The 17,605-nt window shown below is 34.8% G+C and overlaps 1 protein-coding gene across 2 annotated transcripts; it reads right to left on the reverse strand.

Annotated features, from left to right (window-relative positions):
• Positions 1 to 3,210: 3,210 nt before the first annotated feature.
• LOC149209513 (mitogen-activated protein kinase 15-like) lies at positions 3,211 to 9,580 on the reverse strand. Of its 2 annotated transcripts, none has more exons than XM_089394273.1 (5): positions 9,427 to 9,580; positions 8,580 to 8,834; positions 6,323 to 6,717; positions 3,781 to 3,840; positions 3,211 to 3,402 (listed from the first exon to the last, which is right to left on the reverse strand). In XM_089394273.1, exons 2-5 carry the CDS (start codon positions 8,613 to 8,615, stop codon positions 3,381 to 3,383), a joined length of 513 nt encoding a protein of 170 aa, XP_089250399.1. In that variant the 5' UTR covers positions 8,616 to 8,834; positions 9,427 to 9,580; the 3' UTR covers positions 3,211 to 3,380. The 2 variants fall into 2 exon arrangements, with proteins under 2 accessions (XP_089250399.1, XP_089250398.1); XM_089394272.1 differs by having other exon boundaries at positions 8,742 to 8,834; positions 9,427 to 9,572.
• Between the last annotated feature and the right edge of the window lie 8,025 nt (positions 9,581 to 17,605).

Here is a 17,605-nt window from a genome sequence, read left to right on the forward strand (position 1 = left end):
ACAACAGAACTTGTGCACAGTAAGACAGTAATGAAAGGTTATCTATTTTCTCAAATTGGCTACACCATTTTTTTAGCTGTTGAAAATGCATCATATACCACATTAAAAATCAAAGAGATCTGGTGATTGACAAAATATTTTGTAAAAAAATTACTTGTTTAGATTATAACAAGCAGATCATTGTTTACACAATGGATCACAAAAAGTCCATTTGTAAGGGAATAACAAACCAGACGTAGGAATGTAATTTTCTTCCTTAGAAGGCAATCCAATCAATCAGATCTCATTTCAACTTTAAAATAAAAATACACTTAACCGGTCAAAACCTAGATAAGCGAGTAACCCATCAAATGCACTGTACCTGCTGAAAATAAGACGTCCTAATGTAATTTTCTTCCCTCGTTTTGTATTCAGGGACGGCTCTTCCTAGAAGGCAGTTCAATCAGATCTTATTTCAATCTTTAAAATAGAAATATCCTTAATAGGTCAAAACCTAGGTAAGCGAGTGAACATTTAAATGAATTTAAAGCGTCAATGAGTTTCCCTTACTTTCTTGTTGAAATCCCAATGAGTTGTGTCTGAGTACTTAAAACCTTGCAATAGAAAAAAAAATCATCAAACAACCCTCTGATTCATCTTAAGATTCCAAATCATTATCTACCAGAGGGCATTCTAAATTCTGTACACCTATATAATATACTGGTTTGGAATTAAACAAGAAGCATACCTGCTCAGGTAATTACCCTTCACAGAAATCTGAAATCATGCATTTCATCTCTTCTGGTCCGCATCGAACCAAACAAAATAAAATCAACCAATCCAAAAAAAGGGAAAAAAATAAAAGAAAATTCAACAAACACCAGCTGGTAAAAGAAAAATCGACAAAGAAAATACACAATGAAAGCCAAAAAATAACAAGCAGAAGCCAATTCAAAGCAATGCAGAATACAGAGGAAGATGAGCTCAAAAGAATAAGATATAATTTGCCTGCAACTCTTATATAGCAGCTCCATCTCAAACAGTCATAAATTTGCCCCAACTTCTAGTTCTTTCCCACTTCCACTTTAATCTATATTTTAGATTTTATTTTATATTCATATCCACCAACATGGCCAGTGCTCTACGATTCAAAATTTGTTTAAAAAATCGCAAATATTTCGAGTGATTACGGTCGATGGCGATTACATGGAAGCAATTCTGAAATATTTCCAAACCAAAGCCTTCAGATTGCGTTTTTAAATGGAAATATTTTACAGGGACATGAGATACTTTAATATTTACTTTTTTTCTAAGATATAATGTACATAGCTATGCATAGTCATTTAATTACCAAACTCATTTCGAACATGTTTGAACAGGATTACAGAACAGAAGCAAAAGCAAGAAACCTGGCTTGGCGCTCCTCCTCCTGTAGAAAAATCCGCCATGTGCGGCCCTCCTCCTGTAGAAAAAGCTCGTGCAACATAAGACAGACTCGCTAGGTAGACGGATGGGCTGGGCTGGGTTTAATTAAATTTTTAACTAATAATTGTGTTTAATGTTTTCTTTGAGATGGAGCTGCTATATAAGAGTTGCAGGCAAATTATATCTTATTCTTTTGAGCTCATCTTCCTCTGTATTCTGCATTGCTTTGAATTGGCTTCTGCTTGTTATTTTTTGGCTTTCATTGTGTATTTTCTTTGTCGATTTTTCTTTTACCAGCTGGTGTTTGTTGAATTTTCTTTTATTTTTTTCCCTTTTTTTGGATTGGTTGATTTTATTTTGTTTGGTTCGATGCGGACCAGAAGAGATGAAATGCATGATTTCAGATTTCTGTGAAGGGCAATTACCTGAGCAGGTATGCTTCTTGAGCTTGGAGCAAAGGGTTTCATTATAGTGATTTTTGCAAATCTAGAAGACATAAACAATGTATTCGAGAACAACATGTATTTTTTCAATAATGTGGGGTTATTCATGAAATTCTGAAAAGAAAGTTACAACCCAGAAAAGGAAAAATTGCCAGTAGCCCCATTTTCTTATGCCAAAAGAATATCGAGAGGAGAAAATCATAGAAGGCATTGGAAACATGATTAGAGATTTTGTGAAAATATCCCCATTTTCCTATGCCAAAAGAATATCGAGAGGAGAAAATCATAGAAGGCATTGGAAACATGATTAGAAAATTTGTGAAAATATCTAAAGTGACTAAGCGAGGACACTACACCTCATGTAAGGATATGTGTGTATATGAATATCTCCTTACCACTTTCAAAATCAATCAAAATCTCCTACCATGATGAAGTTTAGCAACAACCTTTGGATTATGAGCATGTATTGTTTAGATGTCATAGGTGCTATGAATACAACCATCTCTTCAAGGATTGTCCCCTGAATCTCACAGAGGAAACAAAAGAAAATCAACATAAATTAGACCATGAGGGTTTTCAGAAAGTCCAACCTCATCGAAAAAACCCTCAAGCACAAAATGTGGCAACGCCATAGGAGCCTCTTCAGTGTGTTGATTTTTCCTTAGGCCCTAGATCTGGTTTGAGGCTAATCACGCACACAAGCACACTAGAAACCCTCAACTTACAAGCACTTAACAGCCACCCTGTTTTCCCATCAATTCACACATTCTCTCTCAACAATCATGGAATGCTAATCCATTTTAAGAGATCTCCAGGAAAAAATAACACAACTTTGAACAACCATAACATTTGCTTGTAACATCAGAACTGTGCAATATGAACAATTCTAGGGCTCTTAAAAGATCTACAGATTAATGTAAAATAAACTCAATTCTTGGTTTCTCAATTGCGAGATACAACCTTGGCATCTTATTTAAAGTACTTTTCATCTCTATACTTTTAAAATAGAATAATTATTTATGCTTACATCTATTATTCTCCTCTATAAAAGGAAATATTCCTTTCATACATGCAACATCATGGGCCTCAGTATATTCATTCATGTGTCTCACCAAGATACACAATCACAGAAATGAGAAATTACTTGTAAAGTTCAAACCATAACATTTGCATGTAACATCAGAAGTGTGCAATATTAACCATTATTCTGGGGCTCTTAACATATCTTCACATTCGTGAAAAATAAATTCAATTCATGGTCCCTCAATTGCAAGGTACAACCTCTGCATCTTATTTAAGTATTTTTCATCTCAATACTTTTAAAATAGAATAATTATTTATGCTTACATTCAACATTCTCCACTATAAAAGAAAGGATTCCTTTCATACATGCATCAAAGGCCTCAGTATATTCATTCATGTGTCTCACCAAGATACACAACCACAGAAATGAGAAATGACTTGTAAATTTTGCAACTGACATCAGTTCTTGATAAAATAAATTTCTAGGCGTCAGTGTTTCCCTGGCCAAAATTACAGATAAGAGATTGAACACCTGAAAATAATTAGCATGCATACTGTTATGACTCGAGATAACTGGATATGGTGAATTAACCAATGTTGCGAAAATCATTATCAGGAGTAAATCAGCGAGGAGAAAAATTGTAAAAATCGGGAAAAAAAAATCATGATTTTTTCTCAAAAATTCATGATTTTTTTACCAAAAAATTGCGATTTTTTTATGTTATCGTGATTTTTACAACACTGAAATCAACACACTAATACCAAGCAAACACCTAGTTCCATAACATCTAGAGAAGCAAGAAGATGAGAAGAATGTTATACATCTAAGAATAGTTAGTCACAACAGACTAAGTAGAATGCAGTTATAGTTAAAATAGATCTAACAAAGAATCCTTTAAAAAATTTATACCTTGGAGAAAAAGGATCCACACAGCTCTGGAGCCCTATACCATCTTGTGGCAACATAGTCCTGCACTTCATCAAATATATACATCTTAAAAATGGGAAATTTACTAACTAAAGTACAACAATCAAAATCAAATAGAGAATTCAACAGAAACCCTGTCAAACCAGATATAACAATATAGCAACTTATTAGATTTGGATCTGTATAATATAGATTTAAAATAGTATACGGTCCAGAAGATTGTTGTGGGCATGTCATTGAAGGCAACTCTTGCTAAGCCAAAGTCACATATTTTTAGCTTGCAATCAGCATTTGCCAAAACATTCTTCGGTTTCAAATCCCGATGATACACATTGGCTACAAGAACATAAAGTTGACAAATTAGAGAATAGAATTCACATTTCTTCTTCCATACTAAGTTCCATGAAATGGGAAGGTGCTTCACAGTCACAATAGATTCTTAAAAACACAGTTAAAACTTAACATGAATATTTTAACAAGATCGATGTCCTAAACCAGATACCCTTTAGTACACAAACGAGAAAGAAGCATATGCACTTCACAAAACACTAAAATATATATTTTTGGAAGTGAATAAAGCACAATTGCAATGTGCAACTGCTTGAAATGATTTGTAAATACAATGCATGGGGCAAATACAGAGATCAAAATTGTGAATCCTCAAATTGACTAACTCTTGCAGTTAGAGATGAAAATTTGAGCATTTGAAGATTGAACCATTATTCTGAAGGATTGATTTCTAATGACTGAATCAAACTAAACTGGTTTGAGGGTTAACCGGCCACATATGTCAAATTGTGGTAAAAAAATTGATCCTTAGACTTGTGAGCAATTACAAAACAACAATGCGCCCCCGATGCCTATATTGGACATTACCATGGTGAAATAAATAGGGACTTCAATCAAGAGTATAAATAGCTGATGTGCCAGAAAATGATTAAAATAATTATTGTTTAATAACTTGGATTACTCTGATTTCGTCAGGAATGCACATGCAATCAATGCACATGCCAAAGGTGTTAAGGTTGTCGTGGCAACAGATCTGATGTCTTTGACAATGTTGAAGCCTCCAGGGGAGTTTGGAGCAGATATGGCCATTGGATCTGCACAGAGGTTTGGAGAGGTTTGGGGTTCCAATGGGATATGGAGGGCCTCATGCAGCTTTTCTGGCTACTTCCCAAGAGTATAAGAGAATCATGCCGGGTAGGATTATAGGAGTGAGTATCGATTCAAATGGCAAGCCCGCTCTTAGAATGGCGATGCAGACTCGGGAGCAACATATTCGGCTTGAGATAAGGCCACCAGCAATATCTGCATGGCACAGGTAATATGCATATCACAACTTTGCTGAATAGTTAACAGAATATATGGATTAGTATTTGCTTTTGATACTTAACAGAATTTATGGGTTAGTATTTGCTTTTGATGGATTTTCCTCCCTTATATCAAAATGAACTACGCACCTCCGCTAGTAAGCCAATGACCTTATGGAGACTCCGCTAGTAAACCAATGACCTTATGGAGAGGCCAAAGGTGAAACCTTTTACCCTTCATCTTGCTCCTTTATTATTGAGGGTTGCTGATTTTGGAGAGTGTCCCAGGTTACCAAGACTGCTATGATCAAAATTGTAAGGAGATGAATTACTATGATCGAACATTCATATGCTGTTGGTGTAGACCAAAAACGTAGGGCTGTGTACTAAGCACATAAACGCTTTTAAGATTTGAGCCCTGGGTTTAGCCTGCTCTAAATCCAAATAAAATTCCCACAATTGAGATGCACCAGTGAAGGACCAGAGTATGTAATGTAACAACAAACTTTCTATACCGTTTTCTTTAAATATTTGAGCTTTTATTTCTCTATGGTTGCATGTTGCCTCAATTTTCAATGTTTCTTCAAGTTTTAACTTCAGTTGTTTTGATGGTCAATGAGGGTCTCTAGCTTAAAATGTTTTAATTTTGATTTTATACGACATATTTGGACGAGTATGGCTTTGATCATTGAGATCTTTTTGTACGCAGGCCTTGCTAGCAAACATGTCTGCGATGTACGCAGTATATCATGGTCCAGAAGGGTTGAAAAGGATTGCAGAGCGCGTACATGGTCTGGCAGGAGCTCTTGCAGTTGGATATTGCACTTGGATTGTCAATACATCTGTAATGCAGAAATACATAGAAAGAAAAGAGCATACAGAACGATCTCAGATTGTTTTATCTATAAAACTGGAGGAAGGCAAAAAGGAAATAGGCTAGCCGCTATACATACATATTAATTTTCACACAGTAATTATGCGTTAAAAAATAGTGAGAATAAATTAAAATTAGACAAAACCCCTGCAACATAAAAGCAAAAATCACAATCTTAACAGAACAGTAACCGAATATTGCCTACTCACATAAACAGCCCATATATCTAGTGAATATAGTCAGCAATGAGCATGCATACACCCTTTCCCAGGTTTAAAGTTTAAACTTATTTAGAAATAAGAATATTAGCAAAAGAAAGCTACCAGTATGTATGTACTTCAGAGCTCGTAGAAGCTGGTACAGGAAAAATTGATAATCTTCTGGCGTCAAGTCATCATTTGCCTTAATAACCTGGTGTAGATATGATTCCATAAGTTCAAATACCACATAAATGTCTTTGAATTCCCGCCTAGAGGGCGGTAACATAATGTGCTTGATTTCGACAATATCAGGATGCCGCAGCAGCCTCAGAAGCTTAATTTCACGTAAAATCTGGGTTGCATCAGAAATATGTTCAAAGATATCATTTATTTTTTTTATTGCAACTTTCTCCCCAGTGTGAGTATCAATTGCAGAGCATACAACACCGTAGCTCCCTTTTCCTATAACCTCCTGAATCTTGTAGCGACTTGCTTCACCATATTCAGTGAAAAACTCAACCTCTGTAGGGGTCTGCATCAGGTGAATTACATCACAATCAGATTTTAAAACTTACATCATCTTCATAAAATGTGATCTGTGATAGAAACCTGAATATTTGAGTAAGAAGCAGATAATAAGATCTAACAGCAAGAAAAATATTAAGCAGAGCAAAATAACAGGTATGATCTAGGCCTGAAATTTCCATGGCCAGATTTTCTCCCAGATGAAAGAAAGCTAACAACATTCCCTCAAAAGCATGAAAATGGTATCGAAATTGAACTACTGTGAGTAGTGACAATGCCAAAGGTTGCTTCAATGAACACTAGTAGCTAAAACATATACAGGAGTAGGAACATTGGGTTTGAACAAGCCTATGTAATTCACAATTATGAGCTATTTCATTATTGGGACACCGACAAATAAATTATTTTCCAGCTAAACCTCAAGAAAAGCATTATCAGTACCACACATGACTTAATGCATGTACAGCTATAACTAAAAATTTGAACGGAGGCCTGAACCAAACTTCAAAGTATTACCCGAACTGATTTATCTTCGTGGCAAAGTAGGATGTTCAGTTAAAATTTTAAACGGAGACCTGAACCAAACTTAAAAGTATTGCCCGAACTGATTTATCTTCATGGCAAAGTAGGATGTTCAGTTAAAATTTTAAAAACAAACTGAATGAGAAAGATTTGCCATCCTTTGTTCGAATACAGTATCAAACCAAAAAAGTGGGATCAATTTAAGCCTATAAGGAACTAAACATGCAAAATATGAGACGATGGAACTATCCTTGCCTCAAAATAGCAGAAAGCGGAATTCCCTAACATTTGGGTGAAAATTTAGTGTTCTTCAAAGAGGCATGTGAAGCAATTTTCAGTGTTCTTCAAAGAGGCATGTGAAGCATAACTGGAGGAAAATAATATTTTGCCTAAGATTGTGAAGGTGAACACCCATGAATTGATAGTCAATGAAAAGGTCCAATGCATCAATCACCTGGGTAAAATAAAAAACAACCACAATAAGCTGGATTCTTTAGGTCAACGCATGTCCAGATGTCCATATCTCTATATAGTCTGTTATAGCGCACATATCTTTGTGATCAAATTCATGATTTAAATGACATAATTGATGAACAGATTTCGATTTTCAAGACTGAATGCATGATTTTCCTTCTATAATTTGAATAGATGCAAACAAGGAAATGCGACCCTGCACAATGTGGCCTGTTCTAAAGGGGAAATGCTTTATGTCAAGAAATGGAAGGGAGTCCGAAACATAATATTCTAAAACCGTTACAGTTATTAGATGCCAAACATGACAAAAAAACACCTCCCAACTAAAAAGGGCCTTGATGCTTGAAAGGCCATTCCATAGTATGGCTTCTGTTAATTTCCTCTTTAAAAGGGAAAACTATGATAATATTTTTTTATCAAAGAAGGGCAATGCATATTCACAACGAAAAAATCGGGCCTGGCACCACTCACAATGTAAGATTTTACACCAGATTTGAATACCATCATGAAATTTTACCAATGGGTTTTAACCGAGATTTGAATAGCGTCTGGAATAGAAAAGGAAATGAAATTTAAAAATAACAGAAAACTCCAGATCGATCTTACAGTGGATCCCATTGCACTTCGAAAGATAAATTTATATCTGCTTATTACGTTATCGGAAGCAGGGCAATAGTACCCTTGGATCCACGAGCCAGTTGTGACCTAACAACGAGGCTAAGTAAAAGAGCGTCTTTTTTTTTTCTCAGTACTACAAGTAAAAGAGCGCCTTATCTATTACATGTAATAGCCAAACAACAACTTGCCCGGCGTCAGCCGCAGCGTACAGTAGAAGAAGAATCACAAATTAAACCCATCTCAACCCTCTTTTACCTGATTCAACCATCTATATGTATGATGGACACCCATTAGCAGAGGATGAGAAAAGCTTCTATCTTTCTGTCAGGACACTCCAATGCAATCTCTGGAGACTATTTTTCATCCGATTGTTCTCAGAAAGGATAGAAAGCCTCCGAGAGAATGGAAGTGACCCACCTGATAGTTGCTCATCTTCTTTACATAGCTGGGATGGATCATCTGCAAGTTCCCCATTGCTGGATCTTCCCATGCCACTTATTGTTTGAGGCCCTGCAACAATATAATATTATTCCAAACAAAACCATTAACAACAAACAAGTGAAAAATCGATAAGGCCTTACCCTTCAAAGAAGGGTAAGGCCTTATCGAAATCTCTTTTTGAGATTCTTTCTATATTAATCTGAATTAGAAGAGAAGATTCGTACAAATAAAATGACTCTGTCCGGGATGCTAATAAACTACCGGTCCAGCCTTCACCCCCTCCGGTAGCCGATGGATCTCTATAGCCGATGGAAATGGCCCAGGAGCCGCAGGATATTTCAACTTATAGTAAAGGAATTCTTAAACCTACCCGGCAAGCCAACTCACTTATCCTTATCGAGCTAGGCCTATAGGGTGCGTAAGCACACTCGACTGATAAGGATGCGTAAGCAGGCTTGACTGTTAAGGACCCTCTTATTGACCACTTATACATAGCCAATGTCAATCCCTACTATTATAATATAGCCTATAAGGAAATGGAAAATATATATTTAGTAACTGGATAGCCTTTCCCTCGCCTGGGTAGGTAGCCTGGAGAGCACACATCCATCTATCATGGAAGGAAACCGTAACAGCGACTGGAACCGGAGACGCCACTTACCTGGCAATGCGACATCGCCACTGGCCAGGCCTCGTGTTCAGACCGATGGCTTGGCTCGTCACTCACTGATCTTCAATGTACTCGATCGCAGGGGAAATATTGAAAAGAAATACACATTGGTGTTTGGGAACTGAGGGTCTTAAACAGACGGGTAGTCGAGAATGTGCGGCCCTCCCCATCCTCCTGGCCCTCCTCTGCAGAAAAAGCTCGTGCAGCACAGGACGGACTGGCTAGGTAGATGGACGGGCTGCGCTTTAATGGATTTTTGGATTTATTGATTTTTGGATTTTTGGATTTTTGGACGGCAGAGAATTGTTGAATCGTCTAACAATAGATCTAACGGTTAAGATTAGGACAGGGAGACATTTAGGGGAGTTCATTTCAGAGGGAAACGCCTTACGGCGTAATTAGTGCAAGAAATAAAGTATTTAATATTAATAATAATTTAAATAATTACATCTATATTCAGTAAACCATTCAATTTAATTAGATTACCACTGAACTTGATGTCGAAAGAATTATACGGCTGATATCTCACTCATACGAGAATGATACCCTCACCACAATAATACATAAAAAATTAATGAAGAATATGTGTTAGACAGTTGAATTCTCTGATCTCGGAAGTGGAGTTCTTGTTTTCTTTCTATGAAACTACTACATTGATATGCTTACATTTTGGAATGATCATAATGATGACAATTATTCTTCGATGAGGCTAGTGGTGATGACCATGGCAGTCAATATTATCAATTATGCCACTTGACCACTTTGGAACCTGACAAATGAAACTTGGTTACTGGACTGGCCAAGACAAGATCTAAACAATTTTTTCTTTAATATGGCAATGATACTTAGATTCCTCTTCTTGCATGGATGTATCAGTAAAGGGATAAAGCATATTGACAACCCTGTTTTGTATATAATTGGCCTCTGAGTATGGATGAGGACCCTGTAATTTTGTACACAATAGATATGGAATTTTAATTTTCTTGTTTAGTTGTTTCTGAGTCACAGGTGTCATCTTCTGGATTCTGCAACATTATTCCATGTTTTTCACCTTAGATCTCCTCTCTTCTCTTTGTTATTTTCCTTTTCTCTTTAATATTGGGCATTTTCCTCTTTGTGTCCTCTTCTTATCTTAGTTTCATGAAGGAAATTAGGTTGTCATGCAATTAGAGTTTCATGGTATTCTTCATATTAAGGAATACTTATTCATTTTCTATATTTCCATGTATTTCTATTTTGTTCTGATTTGAGTTGTTAAGACTGCCACTGGTTTTTATTTGAAAATATATTAATTCATTAGGGGTTATGCCAAAAGAAGCAATCTTATAGTACAATACAAACACATGGCTAGGCTTAGCAGAAATGTGCAGTTGGTATGTTAAAACAATAGAGATATCCATGATTGGTTCTTTTCAAGTTGTTTTTTATGTGGTATTGATAATTGAATAAATATGAAAAACTAGTAAAGAAAATATCCTCAGTAAATGATTTTACAGGGATTTTATCTTTGAAAAATGTAAGAATTCCACCTGTGACTATGAAGTATAATTGGCTTTCACATACTCTTGTTCTAAATGATCATACATGCTCATGTTAGATTTGGACAACTATGCCAAATAATTTTTGGCCTTATCACAGGTAACCAAGCCTACTCATTAAAGGAAAATTACACAAAACTCACATGAGCAATATTATGTGCCTTAGCAATCAATCAACATTCCATGTCACAAGAACAAGTTTCACATTTGATTAATAAGTACAAGTGTAATCACATCACACAAAATGGAATAAGCTTTTTCATTTTTTCCTTTTAATTAAAATGAAATAGAAAACTAATAGTTCTTTAGTTGGTTTTGCACTATGGCAGGAGGCAATAGAAAGGAAGTTGAAAATAAACCTAGTTTAACTAAACTCAACAAGATATAGATTTGGAATAGTTATCAGTCTCATTTCTCTTATAACTAGGATGAGGGACACACAACATATTTTTTTTTTTTTTAGTTGCACTTATGCATAGAGAAGAAGTAACTAGTGCACTCAGAACAACCTGTAAACTAGGCATAATGTTGTCTCATGGAATTGACTTGAAGGCTCTAGAAGATATACTAACTGAGAGACAAAGATACTAATTTTTATGATACACAACTCATATTATCACTGGTGACTGTCTTTTTATACTAATATCACACAAAATTGGATCAAGTAAGCATGATTTCATTATTTTAAGAATAGTTTAGATGTGCCTCCAAAAGAAACCATACTATTATTTCCACCTACATGGGTAGTGGGGGTATTTCATTTTTGCCACTAAAGCTCCCAAATATTCTTTGGGCTCAATCCTCAATAAAATTTCCTGTAACTTCCTGTTAGGTTTAACGTAAGTTTTCTTCAATTATTCCATGTCCATCTTGATGGTTGTTTGCTATTGTATATGGTGAAGCATTACACTGTCTAGATTTGTCCCCAGCCCAGGATGGGATGCCTGCCTGATCTCATATTGTCATAATTTGGGGCTTGAAGTTGAAATTGGCATAGAAAGCATGGGTTTGTTAACAAATCAAGAATGAAATCACATTTTATGCATGGTATTGATTTTTACCTGTTGGCTTTTCACCCATGTCAGATGTGATATTATGTTGTATTATTTGTAGATGGATATGTGGCCTCATTCAAATCAAGGTCTTGTCTAAGGATCTATCCATATCCATGAAGTGTTTGAATCAATTCATCAATCTTGTCTCCATGAATATGGAAATTGTGCTCTCTTAATATTTCCTATAAATAGATCTCAGATGGTCCACCCATCTGTAAATTATGCTTTGTAATTGCAGACTGGAAAATTGTTTATTTTCCATTGGTTGTTTGGGGATATACAGGGATAGAGAAGAGGGAATCGTCTGGTTCGAGGTCACTTGAATTGTCTCTTTCTTCTTTTCCCAGTGACCCCAATTTGAGAGACAAATTTTTGAATCCTAGGACACTGCTGTTCAACGTATGTTTTAGTCAATTCTTGTATTCTGCCATAGTATTGTAAACCTACAGAGTTGGAATTCTGAGTAACTGAACACTTAATTTTGAATCTAGGGATATGCCAATAGTATTTATGTTCTATGGAATAATGGGGCAGGGAAGAATAGGTTTTTCTCTCCTTTCCACATGTGGAAGGCATGTGACAACATTGGGATGATCATTATTAGGGTCACTGGAGTTCTTCAATTTTACAGATCACACTGTTTTTTTTTTAGGTTGACTAGACACGATGAATGAATATTGAATGAGAAATGAGAGGCTTAGTAAAAATTTATTACCTGATTGGGTTCTGAATTTTTTCTCTTATGGAGCTAATCCTGATGATGAACCATAGAGGTTGGTTTGAAACGTCGATTACAACAATTATGAATGCAATGACTCCGAAAGATAACACCTCACAAAATATAAAACTAAAGACTAAATAAACCTAACAAGATAATATCATCAATAATCTTTTGATGATATACCTATATTAATGATGAATTTGATGATGTCGTTATTAATATTAATTATTATTATATCGTATATTTATTGTATGTTATTTTTAATATTACAAGTGAATAACTAAATGAGTATAAGTTAGGGTTAGAGAATTATCTAAGATGTTGCCCCTAAGAGGAGTCTGTGTAGGTTTTAACCCCGTACATAAATTACCTACGTACGAATTCTAAAACACAGAAAATAAACAATGCGAGAGCATAACACATAAAACACATATACACAGAGATTTCCCCTGGATCGCAAAACCAGGACTACCAGGGTGATTTTTCATTATGTTCCTTTCAATGTTATAATACATATTTATACATGTCAAAGCATCCAATACCATGGACTGAAAACCATCGCGTCCAAAAAAAACATGTGCGAAAATCATGCACAAAACCATAGGTGGGTCTACCCAACCTAACATAGGGTCCAAAACCAAAATTTTCTGGGGCGTTGCCCCAGACCCCATAAAGTGGGGTTACGAGTATGCCTCAAACCCCCTGTGATGCCTCCCCACTACACAATCGGCGCAACAAAGGGGGGGCTCCGCCGCCCCTCTAACCCCCCGGTTAACTACGTGGGCTAGTCGTGGAAAGAATATAACACAACCCAATAGTCTACAGAACTAATATGTCTGATTAGAGGAAACCAACTTTTGTTGATCTCAATGCTACCATCTTGTTGACATTCTGCGAATGCTTCATTATTTCCAGCACCTCCCTGATCTTCCTTCCCTGATAGTGATCCTCCCTTGTAATCATCCTGGCATCTTCTAAGAAAATATGGTGCTTAGTTTTCAAGGAGTGTTCAACAAGGGATGAAGTGCATGATATTTTATTTTTAATGTCATCTTCGTGTTCTTTCAGTCTTCTTTGCAAAGAACCACCCATTTCTCCAATATAACTTTTTCCACAAGAATCACAAGAACAATCAATTTTGAAAACAACTATGGACATATAAATATTTAAAAACCTTTAATTGAATGACTCATATTGGTTGCTCTATGCATTTTTCTTGGCAGATATATTATTTTTTATTTTGGTAAAAAAAACAGATTTTATGAAGTTTATTAAAATTTTGAAAAAAATAAATATTAAACTCAATATTTTGAAAATTTAAAATAAATTTTAAGTTTCTAAATTGTAAATTCTTTGTTTTTTAATGGTTGATGGCTATTTTATGTGGTTTCAAATTGAATTATGGGATAAAAAGATAAAAAGATCTAAAAGAAAATTCTCCATATCATTTTTTATGCATAAAACATTTGCAAGATTAGAAATTTCAAGTAGAAAAAACAATTGAAACTTTCAGTGGAAAAAACCAATTGATTTTTAATTAATTGAAATTTTCAAGTAGAAAAAAACAATTGATTTTTTTTTTAATTGAAATTTTCAAGTAGAGAAAAACAATTGGTTTATTTTTTCTTTCTCCTTAGTCATAAGTCTTTTTTCTTGCTTTTTCTATTTCAATTTATTGTCTTCTCATTTTAAATTATCTAATTTTGAAAGAATTCTAATTACGTCGTAAGGAATTTCCCTTTGAAAAGAACTCCCTCTCAATACCACTTGTCTCATTGTATATCGTCGATCTTATATGTTAGACGATTAAAACAAATTCTACAGTTTGCGATAAAAGTCTGAAAACTATTTGTAACTACCTAAACATGAATATTTATTGTTCAAAACATTAGTGCTACTCGGCTCTATGCAATTGTGTGGTTACGCCATTGGTTTTTCTGCCAGCTAAAAAAATTTCTACCGTTCGGTCCTGATAAGCCATAGAAATCCAAAACTATTTGTAGCTACCCAAACGTGAATATTTATTGTTCAAAACATTAGCACTACTCAGCTCCGTGCCACTGTGTGGTTACACCATTGGTTTTTCTCGCAGTTAAAATTTTTTCTACCGTTTGATCTTTATAGGAAATAGAAATCCGGAAACTATTTGTAACTACCCAAACATGAACATTTATTGTTCAAAACATTAGCGCTACTGAGCTCCGTGCCACTATGTGGTTACGCCATTGGTTTTTCTAGTAGCTAGGTCACGCTACTTCACTCTGTGTCACTATGTATGGTTGTGCATCATCCGATCATTTTGTTAGACGATCAGATTAAGATGATCCACTGGATTATTATATGAATGGCCAGGTGACATATCTATATTCTTCATTTTTTATGTTCTAATAAGTGAAGGGTTTGCAAAACATTCAGAGTTGCAGCTATATTGTCAAAAAGGATTTTGAAGGAGCTCAAGGATTTGCAGTGGTATCCCCAAACATCTTGCAGCGCAGTTATTTTTACACCCATTTTAGATTTTCCCCTTAAATTGATTTTTGGGTTTTCAAGCGAATGTGTGTTTTGTTTTATGCAGCTTTTTGGCACAAAGAATATGTAACTGTTCCAACCTTTTGTATGTATGATGTTCTAGCTTTTTTTTTGTGTGTTGTGTTTTTTTAAGGGTTCGAAAGTTACCTGCATCTATAGGTTGGATGCTTCTCCCTATTTAACAAAAATTTCAGTTTATGCGTTTTATTTTTGTGCTTCTTTCTTTTTTATGGGTGTCAAAAAAAGATTCTGAAGGAGCTCAAGGATTCGCATAAGTATCCCCTGACATCTTGCAGTGCTAGTATTTTTATACTGATTTCAGTTTTTCCCCTTCAAATGATTCCTAGATTTTCGAGCTAATGCGTGTTTTGTTTTATGCAATTTTTTGGCACAAAGAATCTGTAAGTGTTCCAACTATGTATGTTGTTCTAGCTTTGCTATAGAAAGTGTGTTTGGATAAACTTTCATAGCTACGTCTATGATGTCTTTGTATTTGTATTTAAACAAACTTCAGCTTTTGCTGGTTTTGGTTGCCCACTTCTAACCATGAAATTCCCGGTGCCATATTATTTTCTCTATGTCACAATATATGCCACCATAATCCATGTAGTTTTTGTAATTCTTGCCGAAGAGGTGAATGCAGTATCGATCCTCAAACCTTCTGACCACAAACCCTTCTAGATGTCTCCCACTTGGTTCCTACCATGCTCGATGCTGATTTGCGCATTCCCTTCAGCCTGCAAGTTGACCCTTCCCACCCTGCAACTTACAATAGGAAAAATGCGGCTGCAACATCCAGGGTTCTGATAGTAGGCACTCTTCTTTTATCTTTAATTTTTGCATAATTTTCTATTTGCTCTTAATTTTCTATTTGGATTTATTAAAAAAATATGTATTTGAACCATGGATATCTGATGGCAGTTATTTTTCCTTGAGAACTCACTATCGTTGCAGGGTGGGCCAAGAAGAGATTGCATGTCTGGACCAAGAAGAGGTTGCATGTCTAAGTGATTTTATTTTTTATTATGTACAAGAAGATATTACATGTCTAAGTGATTTTATTTTTTATTATGTACAATCAGCGTAGACTATCCATCGAAGTAATTAGTGTAATTCTTGCCATAAGGAATATTACAGATAAAAAATGAAGTCACTACACACAACTCAAATGGTGGACCAAGAAGAGATTGCATGTCTAAGTGATTTTATTTTTTATTATGTACAATCAACTTAAACTATTCATCAAACTAATTAGTGTAGTTCTTGCCATAAAGAATATTACAGATAAAAAATGAAGTCACTACACACAACTCAAATGGTGGACCAAGAAGAGATTGCATGTCTAAGTGATTTTATTTTTTATTATGTACAATCAGCTTAGAATATTCATCGAAGTAATTAGTGTAGTTCCTGCCATAAGGAATATTACAGATAAAAAATGAAGTCACTACACACAACTCAAATGTAAGTTGGATTTACGGAAAAACTGGAGTAATTCTAAAATTGGTAAAATATATATTTTTTTATTCATGCATATTAATTTTTATTAAATTTTTAATACAAAATTGGTAATATATATATATATATATATATATAATTTTATCCATGCATATTGTTTTTTATTAAATTTTTAATACAAAATTGGTAAAATATATATATATTTTTTGTTCATGCACATTAACCTTTATTAAATATTTAATACAATGCTATAAAGATAAATTTCTCACTAATTTTTTTTGACAATGATATGTGAATACAATTGAATTATTCCTATCATAATTTTTATTTTTAAATATTTATACAATGATTTTTAATTCAAAACTATATCCAATTATGGGTGGAACTAGCCATCAAAATGCCACAGGGCCTTCACCAAAACCGCACCCTAACTACCTTTACTCTGTCGACCACTCACCAGTTGATCAAGCAAAATTAATGAAGCTAGTTTGTGAAAGAGAGAACAGAGACTAGGATCAATCGTCTTCTTTTTTATGCCAATTGAAGAAATCACCCGTAAAGCATTTATTATAATAAAAATGGACCGTGGAACTTCTAGAACCAAATTTCCAGAAGTATCAAAATTAAGATCCGGTAATCTGTTGTAACATCTCATTTGAAAGTATTGGAAAATTTCTCTCCAGTTTTTTTTTTTTTTTTTTTTAATTAAAAAAATCACGCCTAAAACAGTTAACAGAAGCACATAATCTCACTTAAAAATAAAGTGTGAAACATGTGAGAACCAAATCTCCAGAAGTATCAGAACTAAGACCGGCTAATCCGTTGTAACACCCTGTTTGAGAGCATTGAAAAGTTTCCCTCCAGCTTTT

Source organism: Pinus tabuliformis, chromosome 1_2 (assembly GCF_031772625.1).
Source record: "Pinus tabuliformis cultivar Carrire ecotype Pingquan chromosome 1_2, CPIR1, whole genome shotgun sequence".
Lineage (NCBI taxonomy): Eukaryota > Viridiplantae > Streptophyta > Pinopsida > Pinales > Pinaceae > Pinus > Pinus tabuliformis.

Coding starts and splice junctions, on each gene's coding strand:
- LOC149209513 (XM_089394272.1), bottom strand. CDS start 8,798: ATGGGGAACTTGCAGATGATCCATCCCAGCTATGTAAAGAAGATGAGC. Junction 6,718..8,741: donor AGAAGATGAGCAACTATCAG/GTGGGTCACTTC, acceptor CACCTGATGCAG/ACCCCTACAGAGGTTGAGTT. Junction 3,403..3,780: donor GTGGATCCTTTTTCTCCAAG/GTATAAATTTTT, acceptor AATTATTTTCAG/GTGTTCAATCTCTTATCTGT.